The following is a 25,767-nucleotide window of genomic DNA, read 5'->3' as shown; positions in this document are numbered from 1 at the left end:
TCATGTTTGAACTATCACTGCAGAGTAATCCCTTCAAGTCACAGTTACAGCCGACATTGGTTCTCGGAGATCATTTCCCTTTTCTCTTGTGGGGTAATGACTCTTCTCCCTTATTCCAGGCTACTCCTTCCTCCCTGAAGCTGTGTGCTTCCCCATGTGACTGAGGGGACCTGGTAGTGAACACAGTACCGGCCACCCTAAAGAAGCTGTGCGGTCCCAATTCTTTTTCTGGGCTTGGTGTAGATACTGGCATGTGACACAGTTCTGGGAGGGGAATTTGAGTGGCTTCGGGGAAGCACTGGGGAGGGTTTTCAAGCTCCTGAAAAAAGATACAAGACCATTTCAGTGTTCTGGATGAAGGAGTATGAAAATGTGACATTTTGGAATGATTGCCACCATCTTATATCAAAACAGATATTAACAAACTTAGAAGAAATCTTCCTACCTTTCAACTCCTTTTTCTGTGAAATAATGCCACTCCTTAATGCTGAAGCCATTTTGAGTTGAGTGTTCTGATACTTACAGATGAAAACATCTTCACTGATAAATCAATCACATTCCCATTGGAAAAGTAGAAAGTTAGGTGTTTGGTATCTTTAGTTGATGAGATTTGTGTTGATAATTTTGTTTGCCTAGAACACAAGGCTTATATTCTAGTTTCCTCTAACTTACTAAGACCTAAGGTACAGCAATGATTTTCTCTTTTACGGATACTTGAGAACGTCTAGCTTATTTCATCCTCAAAATAGGAAGTTAGTTTCCTTATATCCTGGGTATACATGCTGACTCAAATATCTGCTTGCAGATTTCACACCTTTTGTGAGTTGTGTTGAATCATTGGGGAAATCTTCTCCAATGTTCATTGCACTTCCTGTTCCTGTGCCTGCCCTTTTTGACCCAGTTGCCTTATCTTTTCCAGGTGACGTTCGTTAACTGAATCTTTTGTCCCGATTTTTCTGCCTATCCTGATACTGTGTGTGTTGTCATGTCCAAGAATGGTTTATGCATTATCGAGAAGAGATTCCCAAACTCGGCCCACATGAGACTGTCCCCAGACATGTTAATTACACCCAAATCTCTCCCCAAGTGTGGCAACCACTGTTGTAATAGGGACACAGAAGACAGAAAAATCGTACTGACCTGATCGCATATCTAAAGTAAAGGGTGTCAAACCTCATCTGACAAAGTCAGCCATGTGAAAACAAAATTTCTTTACAGCTTCATATTTAATATAGGTTTCTTTATTTTTTGAGGTGTTAGGAACTTATTTCAGTCGATTCTAAATATGATCAGACCTCTCAGCAATTTAGAAAAACTTAGTTGGGAGGAAGAGTCCTTTTAGTCCTCTGTCAACATTACCATCCTCTGAGATGCCGAGGTTCCCATTGGGTTTTTGACCACTTGTCCATGCGGGTCTGTGGGACCCACTGGCTGCAGGGTCCCGCTGGCTTCAGGACTCCATTTTCTGTAGCTCTTCTGCAGTACTTCCCAGTGGAGGTACTTGGAAGTCTGTGCTGCTTTTGCTTCACAATGGAGAAGGAGAAATTCTCTGGCTGCCTAAGGCCCCATCAGCCACCCGTTCAGCTCTACCCAAGCAACAGAGCCTGACCTCGCCTGCTCTCTGTTCCCATACTCCTCCTGGGCACCTCGCCAGGGCTGTTGCCCTCTTGCACTCATTGCTTCCCTTTGACAACCAGCCCTAAAGCCTGAAGTGTGCTCTTCTGTGCTGGGAGGCATGGAAACCTCAGCGGTTTCCTCCGGAGTCTCTGGTCTTTGTTCTTGAGGTCTTCTGTGTGGTTAAATGCCTAAACTTTGTAACTCAAAAGCTGGGATAAAGCTTTCTGTTTCTCTGCCTTCCGCTGTCTGTTTCATTCGCAAGGCAGTTTGCACAACCTAGCTATGAAATTGAAGTGGCCAAGTGTGTGTGTGTGAGGGGGGGAGAAAAGAAATCCCAGGGAGAAACACACACGTATACACACACACACATGAGAAACCTGAAAATAACACAGAGCCCTGTATGGCAGTTGTAATGAACCTGTATTTTTGCTTCTGCAGTGTGTGAGTGTGTGAGTGTGAGTGTGACTGCCATCTCCGAAAGACTGCCATACTGTCAGGCAGTGTGCAGCTCTGAGAGCTCAAATCTTTGGATGACCCTCCCCCAACTCTGCTCCAAGAACAAGGAACATTAGGTCCGTTTTCTCCGCATTCAATTGCTCGTCCTCTCCAGTCTTCCTAAAACAGACAGTGAACCAAAGGAAAACAATTACATGTGGTTAAAATGATGGAACATGAACACAAAGGAATTAACAAAACTGAAAAATGTGTCATTTGAAATAAATTTTCACTGAGTCTATTTCACGCAGGCACTGTGGGATCTCATCTCACTGTGTCATCTCATAGCATCACAGGAAGAAGGGTGAGTGTAGTGTGGGTAGATGTTTTCAGAGAAAGAGAGACCACATTCACAGATTTTTTATTTCAGTACACTCGTGTGTTCTATTTTATTATTAGTTGTTAACTGCTTACTGTACATAATTTCTAAATTAAACTTTGTCATTAGGTATGTATGTATAGGAAAAAACATAGTACCCACAGGGTTTGGTGCTGTCTGTGGTTTTAGTCGTCCACTGGGGGTCTCAGAACATAAGCCCCATGGATGAGGAGGGACCGCTGTAATTGCCAAAGTAATTACTGTGAATGAAACTACTCTGATTTGGTCAAATAAATGTTGGCAGTTTACTTTAAACCAGTGGTTCTCAACTGGGAATGACTTTGCTTGCCTCCCATGGGGACATTTGCCAATTTCTAGAAAGCTCTTTGGTTGTCTCACCTGGGGCGGGGGTGTTCCTGGCGTCCAGTGGGTCGAGGCCAGGGTCAGTGCTAAACAGCCTTCAACACTCAGGACAACTCCTCACAACCATGAATTGTCTGGCCCAAAACGTGAATACAGCCGAGGTTGAGAAATGCTGTTTTAAACAAATAAATTATTACTTTATAGTTATTTTCCACAATTGAATACACTTAAAAGTTTCTGGTGTCCTTTCCCCAGTCTCAGTACTCCTAAATCAATGGCTCAGAACAAACACAAGTATACAGATCTTTCTGTCCAGTGCTCAAGGTCATAACCTCGTTGGGGCTGTTTCTGTTTAACTACAGAGGGCATGGGGTGGCAGGGGACAGCAGGTTCCAGTGAGAAAACTGCCAGGCACAGGAATACACAGGAAATGCATGGATAAATATCGAGGTGGAATTTTCCCTAGCAATCTTTGAATTCTTAGTGAGAGTTATATTTATCTCAGAGTTTTTCTTCCCCAAGATGGCAGGAGCAGAGATTGTATCTGAACTCTGGTTTTCTGGAAACATAACCCAGAGAGAGGTTGTCTGTGATACCTTTACCTGGGAAGTCCTTTCACCGTCAGGCAGGCTGAGTGCCCATCACCTGTTCTGATTCAGCGCTGAGCTCCCCTGTACCTTTCCAACTAGTCAGGTGCGCTGCCTTTTCCTGTTGCTCTCTGAGCTGGCCCTACTCTCCCGGCCAAACCATCTGCTTTGAAGGTCTGTTTCACCTATCAGTTCTCCAATGAGCAATTGTTGTTTTTGTGGGATAGCTTGAAATTCCTGTATCCTCCTTCTCCCTTACTTTGAAAAAAGGTAAAGTTTCAAACCACAGCCCAAAATATGAGGCTAGAATTGCCTTTTCAACAGAAAATGTCCCCAGTTCCATCACGGATGTCCCTGTGCTGGTGCCTTCCTGTAGCTCATTTTGGTTTATGTATCCCCGAGCATCGTCTGTGGCTAAACAGATCAGCTCTTGAAGGTTTGCCCCTGGTGTCTGTTTTCCAAAGCAGAAATCAATGGGTAGAATCCAGAACCTCCCAAACACCAAAAGAGAAAGGGGAAACAATGTGATCCTGTTTCTGGACATGCCCTAGGAAAGCCACGTGCTGGCTGTACCACTGCATTCCCTCAAGAGAGTGTCCCCAACACATTTTGCAGGGTTTGGAGAGATCTGCAAGTGAGGTCCACCTAGAAATGGTTGGCCATGGTTTTAGGCTTTAGTACTCCTGCTAGGTGCTTCGTACCAAGGTCTCATCCCCATCTAAGTGAATTCCAGCGAGTTCTCTCAGATGAGTTCTGCCTGTGGTTACTGTTAAAATAAATTGGAACAAAAGAGGCAAAGAGATCAGGTACCTGAAGCACACGCTCTGCATCCTTGTGTTAGTGTCTAAATTGTACTGACTTCAGCTTGTGGCTTTGAATTGTCTCCAGGTAAGCTGTCTTGTGGAAAGGGCCTTCTGTAGGCAGCAAGCATATTTCTCACATTTGAACTTGACATCTTTAATGTAGGCCCAAGAAGCTAGTCTGGGCAGATTAAGTCTCTTCTTTACCAAATGACCCAGTCACCATGTGATACTGTCAAAAATAAGGAGCAAAATTCATGAGTCAGTTGCAAAAGCTGGGGAACTTGGCTCACTCCCCTGTCAACAAACTCCCGTTCACTCTAACCCTGCCCTGATGTTTTTGAGGCAGACCAGCTCTGACCGGGAGCTTCTTTCTCTCCTGCTGCAGCACCTCCCTTGCCTCTTCCACCCTTAATGGGCATGTCTTATTTACTGATTTTGAATTTTAAGTCTCTGCTTCACATACATGAGAGACCTGATGTTTCTGGCATCTCCAGCCCTGAACTGTGTGCCACTGAGTATTTTAAATAGGTTGTTATGGTCTCAGTGCTGCTGTCAGCTAGAAGATAGCTCTGTATCTTGACCACATAGAATAAGTTTATTCCCATCTCTATGTACCATTGTCTAGCGATCAAGTGTCCATGTATAATCATGGTAGAAGGTTGGCGGGGGTATGCCTGGCTGTTGTCCAGGGGTCATACTATATTGGCTCCGCTCCAGAACGCTTGGGTTAATGGGTCCTCCCCTACCCCTCCAGTCCCCTCCTGCTCAGAGGCTGCCTGTTTCTGCCGCTCCATCCTGTGCAGCGTGAGTTGCTTGTCTGACTACCGTTTTCTCTTCCTCCATTTCAGCCTTGTGTAATCTTTGGGGTTAGAGAGACCACTGTGTTCACTGCCCATGAATATTTTACTGCCCATGAATATTTCTCACCTGTGTTAGACAGGCTTCTTGGAGTCTCTGTGCTTCAATAAGGGCCAGGGAGAGGAAAATGGTAGAATGAGTGAAAAAAAAAGAGGAGGTAGGAATTGCACAGAAAACAGAATAATACTTTGAAATGTAACCCAACCACATGCCATATAGATTGAGAATCTTTCAGTCTGATTGTGATTAATTTAAACAGCATTCTTTTGGCAGTTTAATTATGAAAATAATGGCTTGAGGCATGTCATCTCAGTGGTTAAGGTGAGGGGGAGGAAACAGTCGCTTTAAGACAATTGGAAAGCATCAAGGGAACAATGATGTATATAATCAGTGGCACACATACAGGTTTCTAAAATGAAAGTAGTACAATTTTCTCTAGATTTGTTCTATAAACTGTCAATCAACTGTACAAGGTAATGAGTCTGGCCAGATGTTTTCCAATTAAATTGGTACAACCTGTCTCTACAAAATGATAATGTCTGACTTTGAATCACCATTCTTTATCAGATTCTGTGCTCTAAACTTTACAAATATTTGGTTCTCAAAACAACTCTGTGAATGGGTGTATTTTATCTTGGTAAGTTATAGGATCCTGTTGTACAGAGTAGGAAATTGAGCTTTCATTTTGCCATGGGTCACACAGCTATTAAATGGTGGGGCTCAAACCCAGGTCTTCGTGACCTCACAGCCCCTGTGCCTAACCCTACCTCACACCTTTGCTGTGGTAACGTCTGTATGGAAACAAGAGTCCAAGCGGACTCCGGCAAAACCCTGACATCACCACATCTTGAGCGAGCTCAGCTTGAGGATACAGGATGTACCAAAGCAGAGAGCATGCTGAGATGCCTTCCTGGACCTGGGGAGATGTTCTGGAGCAGGCAGACCCTTGAGGAATTGAGATAACAGTTCCTCTTTAGTGTATATGCACGTTTTCACATGGGTTTTTAAGTAAGAATTGTCCCAGCAGAGGGGCGACTAATTTTATTCTTATATTTTTTCCTTTAAAATATTTTAATTCTTTATTTTGGGGTATGTAATAATATATTTACATGAATCAAAAACCAGACAATAGGTCCTCCTTCCACCGCTTCAGCCCAGTTGGTACCCCATTCTCTTTCTCCTGGATGTCTTTTCAGAATTCCTTTTATGCTAATATAAATAGATATAAACTTATACTCTTCTTTCCTCTTTTCTATATAAAATGTAGTCATTTAAAAATTCTGTATCTTCCTTTGCTTTTCGCATAGAGATTTATCCTGGATACCTTTCCCTATCAGCACATAGACAGCTTCCTCATTCTTTTTCACAATGGCATACTCTTTCATGGTATTAGTTGTATTAGCATTTACTAACCAGTTTTAATAGACATTTGGCTTGTTTCCAGACTTTTGTTCTCACTAACCGATGCAGTGAAGGACCTTTATTGTATGTCATCCTGCATATGTGCATGTGTGAGAGTACATGTATAAGTTTCTAGAAGTAGGATTGCTGGGTTGAAAAGGATGCATTTATAGCTTTTACTGGTAATGCTAAATTACCCTCACTAAGGGTTGTACTAATTTGCACTCCCAGCAGCATTGTAGCAGGTTATTAGAGAGTTAACACATTTTTGGATTTGGGCCCATCTGATGAAAGTGTTTGGACTTTGGCCCATCCAATTCAATAAAATGTTGTAGGTTTCTTCCTATGATTAAAATTAAGAAACTTTTTATATGTTTTGAGAGCCATTTGTATTTCCTTTTCTATGGAAATTTGTTCATTTCCTCTTGGCCTACAGGTCTTATCAATTTCTAGGAACTCTTTATATATTAGGAAGAATAGCATTTGTCTGTGATATAAATTGAACATATTTTTTTCCTGTTTGTCATTTGGCTTTTTTCTTCTTGCTGTTCATATGATTAAACTTATTAGTCTTATGTCTAGGAAGAGAACATAAGCATAAGTCAAAGGCCTTTTCTGCTCCAAGGTTTTGTTCTCCCATGTTGTCATCCAGTACTTTTATGGTTCTATTTTTCCTATTTAATTTTTTTACCTACCTGGTGTTTATTTTGCTTTGTAGTAAAATGTTTGGATCCAACTTTTTTTCAGATGGCTGTCCAGGTGTACCACACCACGTGTTAAATAGTGGTAATTCAGTGCCCACTGGTGTGAGATGCCACCTTCATCAATACCATATGCATGTGTATGTGCACATGCATATGAAATGTTAACGTGGTTTTATTTTGGAGTGCTAGAAGAAAGACTTGATTTTGCTGTTGTAGATCTAGAAATTTCCTTTTTTATTGCAGTAAAACATAAGGTAAAATGTACCATTTTACCCATTTTTGAGGAATGAAGTTCAGCAGCATTAAGTACATTTGCATTCCTGTGCAGTTATCTCCACCATCTATCTCCAGAACTTTTTCATCTTCCCACCATATGACTTGGAATCAGATGTACTATTCATTTTGTAATACACTGTCCACCGGGAAGGTGTGTGCTGATTTCATAAATGGTAAAATGTGGGAAAGTGCACATCTTAGAATGTGCAGAATGCAGTTCTAAATCCTCAAATGTATTTGGTCTGTGTCTTGCTATTTTGCTGTATTTCATTGGTTTGTCTCTTCATGAGCCAGTGTCACACTGTTTTTATTATTGAAGATTTAAAGTACATTTTAATGTATGATGCAGCTAGTTTTTCCACAGTGGTCTTTCTCCAACTCTTGTTATCTATCTGTTCAGATAAACAGTTAGGCAGCTTCTTCTTTGCTCTTGTAAATCTTCTTTCCCTCCCTTTTTCTACCTCTAGTCCTCTGAAATTGTAAAAACTTACATATGGAAGACCTTCTGCTTGTGCCTGAAGATCGGCTAGGAGTCTGGATCAGAGTAGCTTCTCTGAAAGTTTACGTATCTTCCAGACTTTCCTCTCCTGGGTTTTTACTTCAGCATTTCTGTGGGAGGTTCAGCCATTCCTGATTTCCATTGTCACATAAAAGGAAGATGCTGCCATGAAAGTTCTTACCATCATTTATTCCTTTTGTAACTTGTACACCAAATGTTAGTCTTTTTCAGCAGAGTAAGCATTGTTTTTACAATGGTGAAAAAAATCTTAGATGTTTGCAACTCCATCAGGGTTCAGTGTGGTTCACTAATGCATTTACCCTCAGTAAAAGTTTGTTGGTTTGCCAGTTGTTCCTATTAAATTTTTAGCATTTTTAATATTGTATTACTAGAAACTTGGCTTTATTTGCATTCATAGATCATAATGCATTTCTTTTTTTTTTATTTTACTGAAGAACCTATTGTAAGAGCCAGTAAATCCAGTGGAAAATGGCCTTCAGCGATCTTACTTCAAGGACAGTGCGTCTTTATGGTAATTGGCTCAAGCATGCTGGTAAGTAACCATGTGTCCTAATTGAGGCTCTTCCTTCCTTTCATGACAGATTTGCATGTTGAATAGGATTTCACTGAAACAGAATGACAGACTGTGCAGCTTAAGACTCCCTCAAAGATACACAAAATATTATTTTCATTACTAATTAGTAAAGAAAAAGTGTCAGGGGTTTCATTACAGATATGTGCAATGATAGAGCTATACAGATGTCCATTGTGATGTTTACAACAGTGAAAATAGTTTTAATATTGAGGGAAGAGAATCAGTTAGTAAATGATGGTATATTCCAACCGAGTAACCATTACAAGTGATTTCAGAGGCACATTGCTCTTAGGCTTGTTTTGCCCTAATGCTTCTCTTGGGGGAGATAACAGTTATCACCACCAATGGCTCTGTTCAGGATGGTTCTAGAATGGTAACGGCTGCATCCCCACCCCTGCCCCAGGGTTGCATCAGAATGGGCAGGGAGTGTTTCCTAGGGTGACCACTAACTACTTCTGAAATGCCTGCTTTCTCTTCTTGCCCATTAAAAAAAAAGTTACAAAAAACATTTAGCCCCACAGCAAGAAGTTTAAAGATATGTTAAATGAAATCAGGTTATACCACACCACATGTATTTTTGTGTGGGGGTTACAGTTATCTCTGTATGGTAGTTCTTATTTACTTATCTCCATCTACATAGATTTCCTTAAACTACTAAATGTGTATTACTTTTATAACTATTACAAAACGTTCCAAAAACATAACAAAGGTAAATTTTTAAAAATAGACAATCAAGAATTTTAGAGCTGAGATGGACCTAGATACCATCAAAGCTAACTCCTCATTTTAGAGTGGAAAAAACCGAGGCCTGGAGAGGTGGCCTTGCCAACATCACGGTTAATTGTCGGCGGAAACAGCTAGAACTATGTTTTCTGATTAGGATTAGTATGCCGGGGTTTCGCATGTGAATTATCTTACACGTGTTCCACTGCCATCACCACCTCAGGTTAGTCCTTGCCTGTCAACCAGAAATTGCCTGCTCACCATATTCAGGGGGAAAAGTGCCACCTCTTGGGACCTACCAAAATGGGCATTATGTTCCAGTTAACATTCATTTCAGCCACGATGCACTGTTTCATGCTGTCATCATTTTCAGTAGACTGCTAAAGACCAATTTTATTTCACTAAAAATGGTCCCGACCTTTTTCATGTTTTCAGAGGTACAGTTTTACCTCTGAAGAGTGCCAAGGATCTAAAATAGATACCATAAATAAAGGTGCCTCACTGGGAGGGAAATAAAGAGTGATTATTTTCAAATTTGTCTTTCTTTTCTTTTTTTTTTTTTTTTAAGGTTTTTCAGCTTAGGTAATGATGTAGAGGACATACAGATTTCTTTAGAGGTTGTTCTTTGAAAATTTATAGTAGTTTGTTCTTATAAATTCAGTAATTTAAACACTGAATTTAATTTTCTTCTAAAAGTTTTTATTTTTATTCATTTATTTTTTAAATGTTAATTATTTCATTGCTTTTCCAAATAGAGGTGTGCCTTGCTACCTGAATTCTTGTGATTTGAACTTGGGAATGAAGTAGTTTTGGGTACATTTTTTGAAATACACCTGTTTGGAAGAACATCCCTTGCTATTCACTATTTCAAATGCAGGAAGTCAAGAGATTCAGATAATCAATAGGCTAAATCAAGAGCCAAATCGATTTAAATGATGATGAATATTTGTATAGTGCTAGAAGTATAAAATATTTAAAAATGCACCACATCTGATTTCCACTTCTACTTGTATCCGTGGATCAACTCTTTACTTTTTATTAGGAATGCTTACATTGAAAAGCTGAATAGGTCTACGGCCATACCACCCTGAATGCGCCCGATCTCGTCTGATCTCGGAAGCTAAGCAGGGTCGGGCCTGGTTAGTACTTGGATGGGAAAAGCTGAATAGTATTAGGTCAGAAAGGGAATGACCAAGGGTTGGGGGGGGCGTGGAGAGACAAGGAGATCCCTGGAAACAGTGCAGCAGGCAGAGCAGGAAGGACACGAGGAACAGGCAAGCAGTGCTTCCAACTGATGTTAGGCTAATGTGAAGTCTTGAAAGAGGAGGGTGGGTATGGAAAATGTAATGCGAAAACCTAAATGTAAGTTCTGACAGTACTATGTACTAGCTACATGATCTTGAACCAGTGATGTATATTGTCTGTGAGTCTGTTTCTTTGTTAGTAAAAACAGAGATGAGAATGCTACCTACCAGCTACCAGATAATATACATGAAAGTGCTCTATCATTTGGGAACTTTCCCAACACAAACGGGAGTGGTGGTTCCACATGACTGATAGAGCATTTTCATCTTAAAATACTTTCAGTGTAGCATATCACCTTTTAAAAAAGTGTCTTCACATTTTTCCCCTGTGTTGGGATTTACATTTTTGTAAGGACAATTTTAAGTAAGAGAGAAGAGGGTTTTTGCTTCTGCTTAGTGAGGTATTGATCTCTGAAAGCTATTAGGAATTGTTTCTGGCCATCTGGGTTCAGTTTTACTTTGTTTATCCTAGGAAGTTCTGAGCACCTGATCAAGGGCCAAGAATTTCTAGTGTATTCTTGGCTTTGGCCCTAATCTAGAGTCGCCTTCAGGAAACTTACTGGTGTTCTTCGGTTTTCTGATTGTTACAGAAGTTGTGATCATGCATAGTTATTTCATGTGGAAAATTCCATAGCTACAGAATTAAAAATGGATTAATACTTAAGCTATAAGAGGATTTATTATGACTCTTAGATATGAAGTGCCAAATTTTGAAATAATGATATAATGTTTTTTAATGTTTAAAAAGCAACTTTCCTTGTATTTGGATGGTAATAACTTTTCAGACTTAGCTGGGATCTTTTTGCAAGAAGATGGGATCTTCAGTAAGAGTGCTGCCATTCTGAACCTTGAGTACTTCAAGTACTGAGGTACAAGCTTGCTTCTTCTTCCAACTTCTTCTTGCTGGTGCTTGAAATTGTAAAGGGTGCACTTTCTGAGGTAGTACATGCTACTTGAGAACAGAACACTGCCTTACAAGTTGTTGATGGACAAGTTCATTAATACTCTATGCATGTGGCACTTGTGCTTCCCCTGTACTCTCTCTGGGACACACTTAAGAAGGATTAGTCTAGTAAATCAGAACTTGGGTAGTCAATGGGGTGTGGACTCTCAGACAGCCTGCCTTCTTTGCATCCTCTGCTTTCATCTCGGCTTTGCTCATGACACTTAAACCCAACTCTAATGCCAAATAGAAGATGCATGCATCCTCAGTCCTATGGCTCTGGGGGAAGCAGAGCTCACCTCACCTGTGAACCTTGTGTAATTTGTGAAATCGTAGAATGAATCAGGATGAACTTCAAATGAGCAGCCTCCTTCTACCACTGCCCCCACCAAGTCACTGCCCACACCTGACTTGTAAACTTTTCATCATGGGAAGCCCACTACCTCGCATGGGAAGTATTTAAAGACTTTGAATTTTATCTGCTCGGTAGAGAGAGCTCATTGAAGCAGAGGAATCATCTGAGCAGAGCTTACTTTTAGGAATTTGGCATTTGTGTGGAAGATCTGATGTAGCCGATTGGATCAGGAGGCAGAGAAGCCACGTGAAAGACTGTTGCAGGGCACCTGACTGGTGAGGGAATCCGGGGCCCTCGGTGTATGAGAAAGTAGCTCGCCAAACCTCTGGTTCTCATTTCTAACAGGTGTCATGGTCACCTGGGTGGTTTTTTTTTCTTCAAAATATGGATGCCTGCAATCTATATTCTAGGACCCTAGGATTCTGATTCAGTTGGACCAGGGTCATTTTTTTGGCCACTTGACTTTTAAACTCTCCAGAGGTGATCCTGCTGTGCTGACAGAATGGACACCTGCTGACATAATAGGAGCAACACTTACTCAGCACTTAGGCTGTGCTGGCCTCTTTACATGCAGGAACCCATAAATCCTCTGTGAGACACATGCTGTTTTGTTTTGTTTTATTTTGTTTTATTTTTCAGTTACTTTTGCATTCAGCATCATTTTGTATTAGTTTCAGGTGCACAGTGTAGTGGTTTGTCATTCATGTACTTTACAAAGTGTTCCCCCTTGCTGTGTTCAGTACCCACCTGGCACCACACACAGTTATGACAATAACGACCAAGTTCCCTCCCTACGCTGTGCTTTACCAATTTGTACTTCTCAACCCCCTCATCTTTTCCACCCAGTCCCTCACACTACCCCTGCAGTACGTGCTGTTTTACACCCAGGTCGCAGATGAGGAAATTAAACTGAAAGACTAAATCAGTGGCCCCAAGGCACATAACGAGTCAGGGAGTCAGAATCAAAACTCCAGAGCTTCCTTGAAAGAGGATTTAAAAGTTTAGTGTTTTGTTTTACTATTTGCTTTAAAATAACAAGAAATCAGATTAACTAGCTTTTCCCTGAAGATATAATGATTTTTAAAAATCTGTAGAATTTGGAAGTCACTCACAGGGTATTTCAAAAGGTGTATGCTTAAAATGTTAAATTGTAGGAGAACGTTATTTATTTTAAGATTGTTTTCTTCTGTTTCCTGAGCCAGCCCAGCATGCTTTTCCTGACTCGTTTTGTTTGTGCTGTTACCAGTGGAATAACAGAGAGATGATGTCATTGGACTTTCTCCCCCCTGCTGAGTCCATGACAGAGTAAAATAAAATATATCTTTAATTCAGGAATTCCTTTCCTGATACAATAGACCAACTAGTTTTCAGTCATACATGTGATATCTTTTAATAACAGAAGCATCTAGAAAAAAAACCATTTGTACTGCCACCATCCAAAGGTGATAAAATTAATTAACATCCTTGCATACATAGGTCATTTTTTGGTACTAGATTTAAGTTCTTATTTCATTGGAGGTAAAAGCTAGCCATATTAATAATACTCGTGATATTTTGTATTTAAAATTTGGATTACTCACTGACAGAAGAAATGCATTAAAGTTTGATCAGTTTGAATTCTGTTCCGTGGTCCCCAGTTGTGTGACAACTTTTATTTAGTGAGACTTCCCTGGTGAGGTATGGACCTGTGGCTAGGGGTCCCTGTGGTCCTTTTCTTCCCCCTTAATTGATTTGAGAGAGAGAGAAGTACATCACTTTGTTGGTGCACTTATTTGTGCATTCATTGGTTGTTCCCTTTATGTGCCCTGTCCAGGGATCAAACCTGAAACCTTGGCGGCTCTAGATGACGCTGTAATCAACTGAGCTTCCCGTCCAGGGCCCTCGTGACCTTCTTAATATCACATGGCACACAGATGTCCCGGGAAACTTGTGAAGGAAGGAAGCTAATAGAAGCAATAAAAGACTTCAGTGACATGTTCTTGGATAGCTGATTTCAAAGCTTTTCCCAATTTAAAGTGTGACTGCCTTAATTTTAAAATATTTTTAATTTGGACAACTTGTGTGTTTATGAATGTCAGCAGACTTTTATTGAGTTTCTATTTGGGTAGGAAGTCAGACTTTAAGGGTATTCAAAGTTTTGCAGTAATTGGCTACATCATTAGCAGTTTAAATGAGCAAGGGTTGTAATTCCCCCAGCTCTCTTTGCCTACAGATAAAAGCTACGGTATTTAGCAAACTAAGGTTGGTCAGGATGCACTCAGTTGAGTCAGATGCACATAAAAACTTATCCATACTTATTTTATTGTAATGCTCCAGCTTCCTGAGGTAATTTAGTAAAATTACCCCCAAACTACTTAAGATTATGTAGATAATCACATTTCATTTTGAGTGGCAGTTTTCAATTCATCTAACTTTCTTGGCCTGGAACTAGCAGTGATCAGGTGGATTTCTTTTTACACAGTTGTAAGGCTCTTGCTTTTTTTTTTTGCTCAGAATATCCGATTTGGACTCTTAAAACCCACACTTTAGATACTTAGATGCTAAGGTTGCTTTACATTTTATGATTCTGATATAATTGGAAATTTCCCAGTTTTCTTGGGGAAAGAAGAACATTAGAAAACAGAAAACACAACCATTTTTGTCTATAGAAGACTGTCTGGATGGAGGAATTCTAAAATGTGACTGGTGGTTACAGATGGGTTGGTAGGACCTTGCTGAGTATCTCGTCTTCCGTTTCACTCTGCATGCTGTGCTGGGCCCTGGGGGGTGACCAGTATGGATTGTATCATGGGCTTGCTCCCTTGCCCTTTGGTTTTCGGCTGGGTTCACCTAGTGGAGGCCCTAGGACTGGAGAGAAGGAGGAGTGCAGTGTTGGAGTATCAGTTCCCCTGACCCCTTACTTGCAGAATTGCCTTGTGCTGGCTGAATCCCTCAACTGAAGGTCACAGCTCCTGTCCAAAGGGTTTCTTCATATGACTCTCTCCTGCCTGCTGGAAACCACTACCTCTCTTTGCCCTTAGATGCCTAGAGTGCTAACAGCCTCAGTTTCTAACCCCAACACTATCCCTGAGGATTTCCCTTTACCCTTCCCGAAGATACTAGTAATAATTGCCCAGCCAGCCCACTATCAATGTTGAGGTCCAGGTGCTCGCTTCAAGAAATGCTGGCTGCTGTCAGTATCTCCTGGCTAAGTGGATGTGCACTTATGTCTTGTTTTTCTCTTAGATCCAAGAGTTGAAGACTGGCTCCTCATGTCCTCGCCTCTGCCACAAACCATCATCTTGGGACTCTATGTCTATTTTGTCACTTCCCTGGGACCAAAGCTCATGGAAAATCGAAAGCCCTTTGAACTCAAGAAAGCGATGATAACGTACAATTTTTTCATAGTACTCTTTTCTGTGTATCTGTGTTATGAGGCAAGTGTCTTTAGTATTCCTAAGGGGAGAATTTTGCCTGAGTCTTCCTGTTTTATGTTTCTTGTTATGGCTTTTAAACTCTTCAAGATTTAAGGAATTTTAGACACTTGGCTTGCAAATCAGGGATTTGCCCCAAAATTGTTATGTATAGACCAGATTTTAAACTCTTTAGAGGATCTATGTATAATTTCCTCGCAGGTAGTGAGAATAATTAACATTAAGTCAGTAGACTTGCATGTACTTACCCTTAATAGATGATCAAATGAATCCATAGATGTTAGTGTTAAGGAAACATACTTGGAAAATTAAGAACTTACTCAAAGTAGCATGGCTGGTAAGTGAAGGGCTGCTGTTGGAGTACAGGTCTGACATCAGAGAGCATCCTGTCTCCAGTGGGGTGTCATCATCACGGTAGGACTCTGGCACTCTGAGGAGCTGTGACGGTGGGCTGTTTTGGTCTGGTTTAGGTGGGCGTTGGGGCAACGGGGAACTTAAACTCACACAAAGCAGTAGGTGAGGGACCCTGTTCCTTAACTGTCAGTAAGGGAGATGGGGATCTCTCAGAACCCAAAAGCCGACTCATGGATTCACTTTCTCTCTCTCTCTCTCTACTGTTAACATGCCTCAGCCATTCTACTTACCTGCTTTTCTGAGATTCCTTGTCTCCGTACCACTCCCCCCCTCACCACCCAATACTAGCTGGCTTCCTCTGCATCATAGACTGTTTCATACTGGACTCAAAAGAGTCCGTCATGGCCCCTCTGATCTCTCTTGACACTATGGTGACCATACAGGTGTACTTCCAACCTGATTCCTGCTGTGAATCTACCTGATCAGGTCCACCTGATTAGGTCCCCCTCAATCTGTTCTGGCCTCAGTTCTCATAGGCCTCCCTCGAGTCCGGGCTTACTTTGCTATCTTCCTTCTCTTATACATTATTTCCAAAATTAACTCAGGCCACCTTACTGTCCTTTCTAGAGCATGTGTAACTGAAAGGGAAGAAGTAATAGAGGTGGGGAACTGAGAAGATACATGCTCTTGGCTTGTTATCGGAGATAAGATAGAGCCTACTGTAGTACAGTGTTAAAAACAGACCTGGGAGCCAGGAGACTAGGGGCTAGTTCGTCCCAGTTCGGCTACAAACTAGCGGTCTGATTTTGAACAAGTCAGTTAACCTCCCTGGGCCTCAGATCCCCCATTTTATAGAGTCACGATTGAACCAGCCTGTCTCTTGGGTCTCTTTATGCTGGGTCTGATTGTGTTGTTGAATGTGCGGTCCTCAGATATCTCAGGAAGTGATTCAGTTATAACCAGTTAGTTCTGATTTCTGCTTTAGCAACAATAACGTAAAAGAAGTTTTGAAAATACCTGAATTTAAGAGCTGCTATCTCCCATTAACCACTTATACTAGAGTTACTTATATGTCCATCTTCCTGTGTATGAGCTGCTAAATATAAATTACTACTTTTTCTTCTTGATAACCTGAAATAGAGACACATATGTTAAAAGTGCCACAGGTGTTTAGAGTGTTTTTAAATTTAATATTAGGAAAGGGTTAAGTTCCCCTGTCTGTTTAAACAAAGACTTGACAGCTGAGCAGCGTGTCCTCTCCGGGACACACCCGGACGAGGTCAATTGGGTGGAGCACAACTGCGTTTGGTCCACAGAGTAAACTCTTCCACCTGCGGTGTTAGTGCAACTACGAACAATGTGAAAGGGAAGTCAGTCAGACTAAAGGAACCCACATGCCTTACGTTTCAGTAATGGTTTGAATGTGCTAGTTACTTGGCACCAGACACTAATAAAGACCAGTGAGGACCCCCCAGAAGGCCAAGACACACAGTTTCTCCTCTTCTGCGCAGTGCTTGTTTGGGGTAGGGAAGAGTGGGGAATAATTTAAGTGAACGGACTTAAGAGTGTCACATCAGTCAGAAGCTAAGTCTGAGTTCAGGAGAATATGAGGGTCCTCACAGACAAATTTGTGAAGCAGAATTTGCCATTTCTGGACCACAGTTTTCTTGTTCCTTAGAAAAAGTTTATTGACTTTTTCGTAAGATTTTTTTCACTCATGAAATATGACTTATACTTTTCCCAGTCTTAATTTTTAAGATTTCATAACCTACCACGTTAACATTTGTGATTAGATCATCTCACAGTGCGTGCTAGGAACTAGTTTTAGAAAAAAGATGGTGTGTTTTTAAATACTGCAGTCTAAATAGTTGTTCTTCCTCCTTTGTTTCTTTTTGTTTTACCATGGAAATATGATTCTGATGATGCCTCATAACTTTTTGATTTTTAGAATTTATTGTAAAGTCATTTTAGCTTTAATAGTAATTAAAACTAGAAATTTCAAAATGTACTTCAATGGCAGAAAGCGACATAACCACTGTACTGAGAAACAAAGCATTCGGGAAGAGGTTAGCATTTATGAGATTAGAATATCGAAGAGAAGTAGTTGTATTTTCAGAACTCTTAATTAAGCTAAACATTTAACATAGGCATTCATTTAAAATTACAGTCCTTAGTTTTTCATTTTCAGATACTGTTTTAAAAGAAGACCTTCCCACATCAGACTGAAAGAATGTTGGTATAATGTTTGAGTTATGGGTCAGTCCTATCAACAGTAGGCTTTTTCTTTTCATCACTAGTATAAGGTCACCGCGTGGGTGTCCTGGAATTAAGTCTTGCTGGATCGCATTTTTCACTTGTCGTGTGAACCCAAAGCAAAACTACGATCTGAGTCTTGTGTTTGGTCAACCTGAATTTTAAGAGCCATGGACCATGATTACCACTTTGTGTTACACTCATCAGCTAAGGGCAGGAAAAATACAGTTGTTGCCGCTAGCTTATGAGTACACTGGAGACTTTTGGGTTGCCTATTTATTTTTTGACTCATTGGGAAAATTGGAAATCACTGGAAAAGACTGAATTCGGACCCAGCTATTCCCTTTAGAATACACAAACACATGCGTGGGCATATATAGTTGTATACAATATACCTGCCAGTATTTAATGTCTAAGCAAAACACTCCCGGTGTTTCATTCTCTGCTCTGTTAGTCCCAAGAAATGGGCATTTTAATCTCAAATACAATTTATCTAAATAATATATGAGTTTATGATTTTGAAAATTCTTCCTGCTTTGATATCCAGCAAGTTCCTTGTTTGCACTTGTTCTTGCCGCCTTTCCCTGTGCACTGACTGCTGACTCGGCTGAGCACATAATGAAGGGACATTCAGAGCTGCCTTTGTTGTGGCTGTTGAGCAGATGCTTCCTTCTTTAAAATGCATGTTCTCTCTTGCAGTTTGTAATGTCTGGCTGGGGGACAGGTTATTCATTTCGATGTGAAATTGTTGACTATTCACAGTCGCCTACAGCATTGAGGGTAAGTTTCTCTTGGGAAAACTTATAACTCAAAATCAACATTAAAACTGGACTCTATCTGTAACACTCAAGGTGAACTCAGAATGAGTATGTGACTCAATTATTAGAATATATAAATTGAAAGAAAAAAGCTAAAACTTACCAACCAGAAAGAATCAAAGTCAGGTGTGTTGTGTTCCGTAACATGAAAATCGGTGCTTTTACTTTTTTTACTTTCTTAGATTTAAAAGTAAATTCATATCTCTTTCCTCAAAAGCTAGAAATAGAATTTATATGATCCAGCAATTCCACTTCTGGGTATATACCTTAAAAATGAAAAGCAAAGACTCAAAAAGATATTTGTACACTCATATTCATAGCAGCATTATTTAGAGTAGCCAAAAGGTGGAGGTGATCTAAGTGCCCATTGGTGAACGAATGGTTAAACAGCATGTACACATTCAGTGGAATATTATTCTGCCTTAACAAGGAGGGAAATTCTGACATGTGCTCCAACATTCATGAACCATGAGGACATTATCTAGTGAGATAATGTAGGCACAAAAAGACAAGAATACTGTATGGTTCTATTATATGAGGAACCTAGAGTCAAATTCAGAGACAGAAAGTAAATGGCTTTGGTCAGGGGCTGGGGGAAGGGAGGTGGGGAAGAGTTTAATAGGAACAGTCTCGGTTTTGCAAGATGAGTGAAGAGTTCTGTGTGTGGGTGGTGGTGATGATTGCACAACGGTGTGAATGCACTCAGTGCCACCAAACTGTACACTTAGAAGTAGTTAAGGTGGTAGATTTTATGTTATCTGTATTTTGCTAAAAATAAAAAAAAACTAGTTTTTCCTCCATGTAAAAAAATAAAATAAATTTACATTTCTGTGTTTCTGCAGATGGTACGCACCTGCTGGCTTTATTACTTCTCCAAATTTATCGAGCTACTAGATACTGTGAGTCTGTAATGGTCTCATTTGATAAATGTTTAATGTTCCATGAAAGCAATAAACTGCTAGAGTTCAGTTATCTGGTAACTTCTGTTAGTTATCTCTCCTCCTCAGGTGTTTTATTATCAGTAATTTTAGAGACTAGCTAGGATAAGCTTATTTTTAGTCTTTTGCAGACTTCAAAAGGTTTTCATATGTATTGACCACCTGTTTAAGACAAGCATGTAACTGTTGAATACACTATAAAATTGCATCCTTATGTAGATGGATGACAGTTGTTTTGGGACGCAGGTTTAGAAAGTGAAAAGCAGAGAACATTTTACCTTGGATCCTTCTTTCAAAAGCACTGCATCACTGTACTCCCTTAAGAGGGTAAATGCTTCAAAATTCATACACTTACACAGCAATGTTAAGTTACCCTTGCATATTAGTAAGTTGAGTGATATCAAAACTACCTTCAGCTGCCCTCTGGGTCCTCTCTCTGCATGGGGATAAACTCTGAATTTGGGTGACTGAGCCTTGGGAGAAGCAAGTGCCTTGGATTAGGGTCCATAAGGAGAGGAAAGTTGTGTGCCTTCATTCCCAAAGTAGGAAAGCTGAATAATTATTGTATATTTGTGGCATGTGGGTCTTGGTTATCCAGAATCAATCCTGGGCCTAAGACAGACAATTGTGTTCTCTCTTCAGAATATATACCACTGCACTTCTTGTGGCAAATCTGTGTGCTTATCCTTCTCAATATTATCATTGGAAAGGACTTCAGTGAGCCTAGAATCACTCCTGTGGTTCTCAAAGTATAGCATGCATTAGGATCCTCTGGAGAGCTTGTGAAAAACACAGATGCCCATGTCCCAGGCCCTAGAGTCTCTGATTCAATAGGTCTTGAGTGAAGCTCCAGAATTCGCATTTCTAGCAAGTTCCCAGGTGCTGTCGTTACTGTTGGTCCAAGGGCCACACTTTGAGAACCCTTGTGGTGTGGTCCAATGGTTCTCCGTCCTCACAGTGCAGTAGATTTAACTGCATTAGCAAGTGAAGAGCCCAGGCCCCATCCTCAGAGATTTGGTGTTAAATGGTGTAGAGTAGAGACCAGGCATGGCTATTTTAAAAAAGCTTCTTAGACATTGTAATACACTGCCAGGGTTGAGAACTATTGATCTATTAAAGTCCAGAGCTCTCAGTCTGGAAATACATCCATGCCAAGAGGTTAAGTGACTTACCCAAAGGAATTCTGCTATTGATGGGCTAAGCCCCCAGATTGCTGTTTTATGGCTTTTTCTATTGCACCATGCTGCCTTCTCTCATGTGCATAAGCAAGTGCATTTTGGCTTCATTTTTTCTGCTTTACATGTTCTTAGTTCTAGCTTCCATAAGGAAATGGTTGCCGCCTCTACGTCCTCCTTTAAACCAGGCTTCTGAAACCCCCCGATGAGTACTGCTCCTCTGCTCAGTTACACCATTTAAAAGTCTAACTCATCATCGCTCTCCTGAATTTTGAGTATTTTTTGACATTCGATCCTGCTTTTGAATATTTTTTGAAATAAATTTTCTCCAAACCCTTCCCATTCAACTCCTTTGTAGAGCTTTTGCAACCCACTGGGTACATTCAGTCTGGGTTGTGCCTTTGCTGCTCTTCTCATTTTTCCAAGGCAGTTTTGCTTTCTTTTCCATCCTGTTTTCCCAATGAACTCTTCAAACGTTTCCCTCCTCGCTTATCTTTAATTATAACTTGCTAACTCTTGATTTGTTGCAAGTCCTCTTTCAGTTTGCTTAATCCCTTACCTCAATTAGTAGGATGTGTTAGAGAGCAATGTAGAATAATTTCAGTCATAAGAATTGATTTCCTACCTTCCCATATACTTCAAAATCCATGTGGATTTCTTTTTGATGAATTACATTTCTTTTGATAATTTTTGGCCATAGTTTTTGCTTTACATCTTTGGTTTTCAAATCTGCATGCAATTTCTTTTTAACTATTTATTGATTCTCCTGTGACTAGGCGTCATTGCCTAAGTTCGTTCATACCAATTAGATTTTGAACTGCCCTTTGGAGAATCAGCTGCTTCTGTGAGCATCTATAAGTCGGTTCTTTCAGAGCAAATTATGATGTGAAATAGTTTTCACTTTGCCAATATTTTTATAACTCTAGATGAATTATTGCATGATTTTATATGAACTTGATTTTCTTTAAATTATTTCAGATCTTTTTTGTTCTGCGTAAGAAAAATAGCCAAGTGACTTTCCTGCATGTCTTCCATCATACCATCATGCCATGGACCTGGTGGTTTGGAGTCAAATTTGCTGCAGGTAGCCAAGGGAGATTGGGATCATTTATTATAAATAAAACATTTTTATGTATAAACTCTAACTCTGTTCTTAAATGTGATTTAAGAGAAACTCAAAACATCAAAGAATTGCTTTGCTCTAACTTGCATTATTACTTGAAACCTAAATGCAAGACTCTTACCTGGACCCTTCTCCAACCCTCCATCCTTTGGGAAGGCATTCACTTTGGGGTACAGTCTGCTACACATATATTTTTAGTTGTTTTGTTTGGATTTTATTTTTCCCTGTAGAGTTCTATTAAATATCTTTAAATAAACAAATAATAATATATAAGATGATACAAGTCTTGGTTTTATAGAATTATAGTTATATATCTCTTCCTTACATGTATCCAGAGAGTTGAATACTTAAGTTCCACGTCTTCTTTCTTATTTGTTTTCAAATTTCTATTAGCTGGTACTTATTCTAACCCCTAGCAGTTCTTTAAAAATGTGTCAAATTGCAGTTTTGAAGCATCCTACCATATTAAAGGATGCTTTGATATTTGTTTTTTAAGTCAAGAATAGTTTAAATAGTTTAAAAAGCTTGTCAAACAGGCTCTTTGGTTTGGTCTGGGTTTCATGTTTCTGAACATCTACAACTGGAAAAAAGCAGGAAGTTAAGTAATTTTATCTTATCTTAAAGTTTTAAAATAAATAGTATTCCCAAGGACATATTCTTATGTTATTAGCAAAAATTGGTTGGGGGACTTATTTATGGTGGTTTCTTAAAGTTAAGTAGTCTTCAAGGAGGCCTGTGGCCCGTCTTAGACTATGTTCTTAACAGTCCTCTGATTGGCTCACCTCTATCAGTCATTCTGACTCTGCAAGACTGAAAAAAAAAAAAAAAAAAAGAGGAACCACTGTCAAGGAACTTTCATTTGAGCTTTAGACTCTCTGGGCATGGGGCAGAAATCTACGTGACTCATGTCTCAGAGCATGAGAGGACATGGATAAGCCAGCAGCACAAGGGAGAGGCCAGACCTAGAAGAGCCAGGAGGGCTGCCCCTACCATGTCTGTGGACATGGATTCTCCAGTATGGACAGTGTCTCCTTGCCTCAAGTTGGCATTTATTTGTTGAGCATTTTGAAAAAGTAAATGTAGCTGTTTTGTCTGACAATGTATGTTAATGTAAAACTTGAATTCACACTGCAAGATAGTCTCATCTGTGTCCGTTTCACAGATCAGGAGTAACTATGTTATCTAATCTCCGTTATTTTACTTACCTTAACTGCTTTCCTCCCACATGCATGGTGTACCTCTCAGTTCTTTCTACAATGATATCGTTGCCATTTTGTTTTGCCTTAGTGAAATATTGAGAAAGACCTGAACAACCACTAATTGAATGGTTATGATTTTTTCTGTGTGTATAATTGTGAAACACAAATGATACCGAGAAGCATTTAGCTACTTTTTAAAGCAGCTTGTTTCCTAAATTAGAAATAGGTGGCTATTTCTATTTTTAAAGTATGCTAGAAGATGTTCTTTTATACCCTTATAATTTATTTATTCAGATTTCTTTTGCGAGACCAGAATATTATCACAACACTGAAAAAATATATAAAAATAGACAAAAAAGATTGGAAAGCAATTCTCCAAAATACAGTGATTTAGAGATGTTGACGCAAAAACTGGTTTCCATGTTCTCTGTTCTTCTCTACATTTTCTGGTTTTTCTGTATCAAATACCCATTCATTCTACAATGGGAAAAATAAATTGTATTTGAAGAATGGAGTTGAGCACTTTTCTAATTTCTGTCTTTGAATCCATTTCAAAAAAATGCTTTCAAGAGCCCTGGCTAGTATAGCTCAGTGGATTGAGTGTGGGCCTGCAAACCAAAGGTTGCTGGTTTGATTCCCAGTCAGGGCACATGCCTGGGTTGTAGGTCAGGTCCCCAGTGGCGGCCCTATGAGAGGCAACCACATTTTGATGTTTCTCTCCCTTTCTTCTTCTTTTCAACCTCTCTCTAAAAATAAATAAAAATCTTTTAAAAAAAGTTTTCAAGAATGAAAATTTAAACACATGATATACCTCAATTTTTCAATGTTTATGGCCATTAAGCACTTTGTAGTGGGTTCATTGTCCACACCTTGATCCCACTTATGCTCCACAAAATAAAAAGAGTGGAAAATAATGTTTTTTATTCTCATATGGTCTATGACTTGGCATTCCTGTTCAGCCTCCATGTGGCCTCCAGTAGACCATGAACCTGCTGTCTGGTCAGTGAGCAGCGCAGCAGTAAGAGCTAACATGTTTCCAGAGGTGTGATTTGGCATTGGCTTCCATTCCTACACTGAAACCGCCCATTTAAAACTGTTCTTTCAAAAACTTGAGCATAGCTGATTTCTATTTAGTGTTTAATTTCCTGTTTTCCTATTTTGTACGATGCTCTGGGATAATAGCAACCCAGCTTTTATTTTGAATGTGATGTAAATATTTTTGTGATAGGTCTTTATATTATGCACAGACTCCCTTCCAGAAATACAGAGAATTAAAATAATCACCCAGGTGATTCCTTTCTTTTTCCCAAACCAAAAGAGTAAAATGTGATGGCAATAATTATAATTCATTCTGAGATGTTTCCTTTTCAGAACTGTTATTACAAAGAAGAAAGCAAGCTCAGAAAAAACTTGATTAGAGAAGCCTTTCAAAGAAGATATGAAAAACATCGCTAATTAAATGTGGTTGTTTTGTGAACAAACTCATTAAAATATCTTATCAAAAAATAATCATTCATACACTAGAGAAAATATGCAAGTTGATTTTGATAGCTTATTTTCATCAGTAATCCTCACTAAACACTCCTAGCTTTACTAGTGCTTTGTTAAATTTCTGTCCATAGAATCCTCATTTTAGGACATTTAAATGATGGAAGCTTATGAATGGGAATATGAACACATACCGAAAATTGAGAGTGTTGTCTTAATGAGGCGGGCTCTGATGAAATTGGTTCAAGGGTACAGTAGATTTCCTGTGTGTATTTTAATTATGAGACACAAATAGACTTGAAAGGTATTTGGCATGTCCCTGTTAAGCAGCTTATTTATTTAAATATTTAATATCTACTTAAATTTCTTTTGGAAAAGAAGACTAGCCCAAATGTAATCAAAGCTTCACTTTCTTCTGATTTAAAGTTTGTGATAATTAAAGTATCAACTAAAATTTTATTTACTCAGAAAGGGAAAGTTTATCAAGGGACGGTATATCATAAATGAGGCATTGGAGGAATATTTAAGCTGCTTAAAATACTTATTTAAAACAGGTTATTTTAAGAGAGTACCTTAGCAGTGGTAGTATCTAGAATTGCCACAATTATAAGTGATTATTAAAAAATAATTAGTTTCTACTATGCAATACTTTTATTTTGCTTTAAACTTTCTGTAATTCATAGTATTCATGAATTTGGTCCTTCTTACACAGTTAGTCCAAATTTATGAGGTTTTGCTTTATTTCTGAAATTAAAGAATACTGGAATAAAGAAAATAAAATATTTTGGAGAAAAATTTAAATTTTAGGCCAACATTACTAAGCTGAATCAGGCTGTACATAAAGAATGCAGGTTCTTCTAGTTTGTGCCACTTTGGAAAGAGATGCGTGGGAAGAGTTTTGTTTATTTCCCCCACTGCCAACGAATCACCCAGTTCCTCCTTCTGCTTTACCACTAGTCCAGCTAAAGGTGGTCGAAATGATCTTTGTTTACATTCACTCCAGCATTCTTTGCTTCTCACTTAAATGTGACTAGTAGGAGGTGTAGGGAAATCAGAAGATGAAAACCAAGATAGGAAGGCACAATTTATAAAAATCAAGTGGAAGCAGTAAATAAAAATGGTTTAACAATAAATGTTTATTTTTGAAAAACAATCGTTGATTAA

The 25,767-nt window shown here is 39.4% G+C and overlaps 1 protein-coding gene across 5 annotated transcripts in view; it reads left to right on the top strand.

The window, feature by feature from the left end:
* The window catches only part of ELOVL7 (ELOVL fatty acid elongase 7), a 94,050-nt gene that overhangs the window by 47,574 nt on the left and 20,709 nt on the right, over positions 1–25,767 (top strand). For 3 of the 5 annotated variants that reach the window (XM_053657179.1, XM_053657183.1, XM_053657182.1), the window contains exons 2-6: positions 8,378–8,475; positions 15,068–15,258; positions 18,562–18,642; positions 19,523–19,579; positions 21,772–21,877. In XM_053657179.1, coding sequence (XP_053513154.1) covers positions 8,412–8,475; positions 15,068–15,258; positions 18,562–18,642; positions 19,523–19,579; positions 21,772–21,877 — 499 coding nt within the window. In that variant the 5' untranslated portion in view covers positions 8,378–8,411. Of the gene's footprint in view, positions 1–119; positions 250–8,377; positions 8,476–15,067; positions 15,259–18,561; positions 18,643–19,522; positions 19,580–21,771; positions 21,878–25,767 lie in introns of all 5 variants that reach the window. The other 2 variants (XM_053657180.1, XM_053657181.1) reach the window with 1 other exon arrangement.

The sequence above is a fragment of the Artibeus jamaicensis genome, unplaced genomic scaffold, assembly GCF_021234435.1.
Source record: "Artibeus jamaicensis isolate MK-2021 breed Jamaican fruit bat unplaced genomic scaffold, CSHL_Jam_final scaffold_369, whole genome shotgun sequence".
NCBI classification, from domain to species: Eukaryota; Metazoa; Chordata; class Mammalia; order Chiroptera; family Phyllostomidae; genus Artibeus; species Artibeus jamaicensis.
Note: the sequence above shows the minus strand (reverse complement) of the source record. Positions and strands in the feature narration are given on the sequence as shown.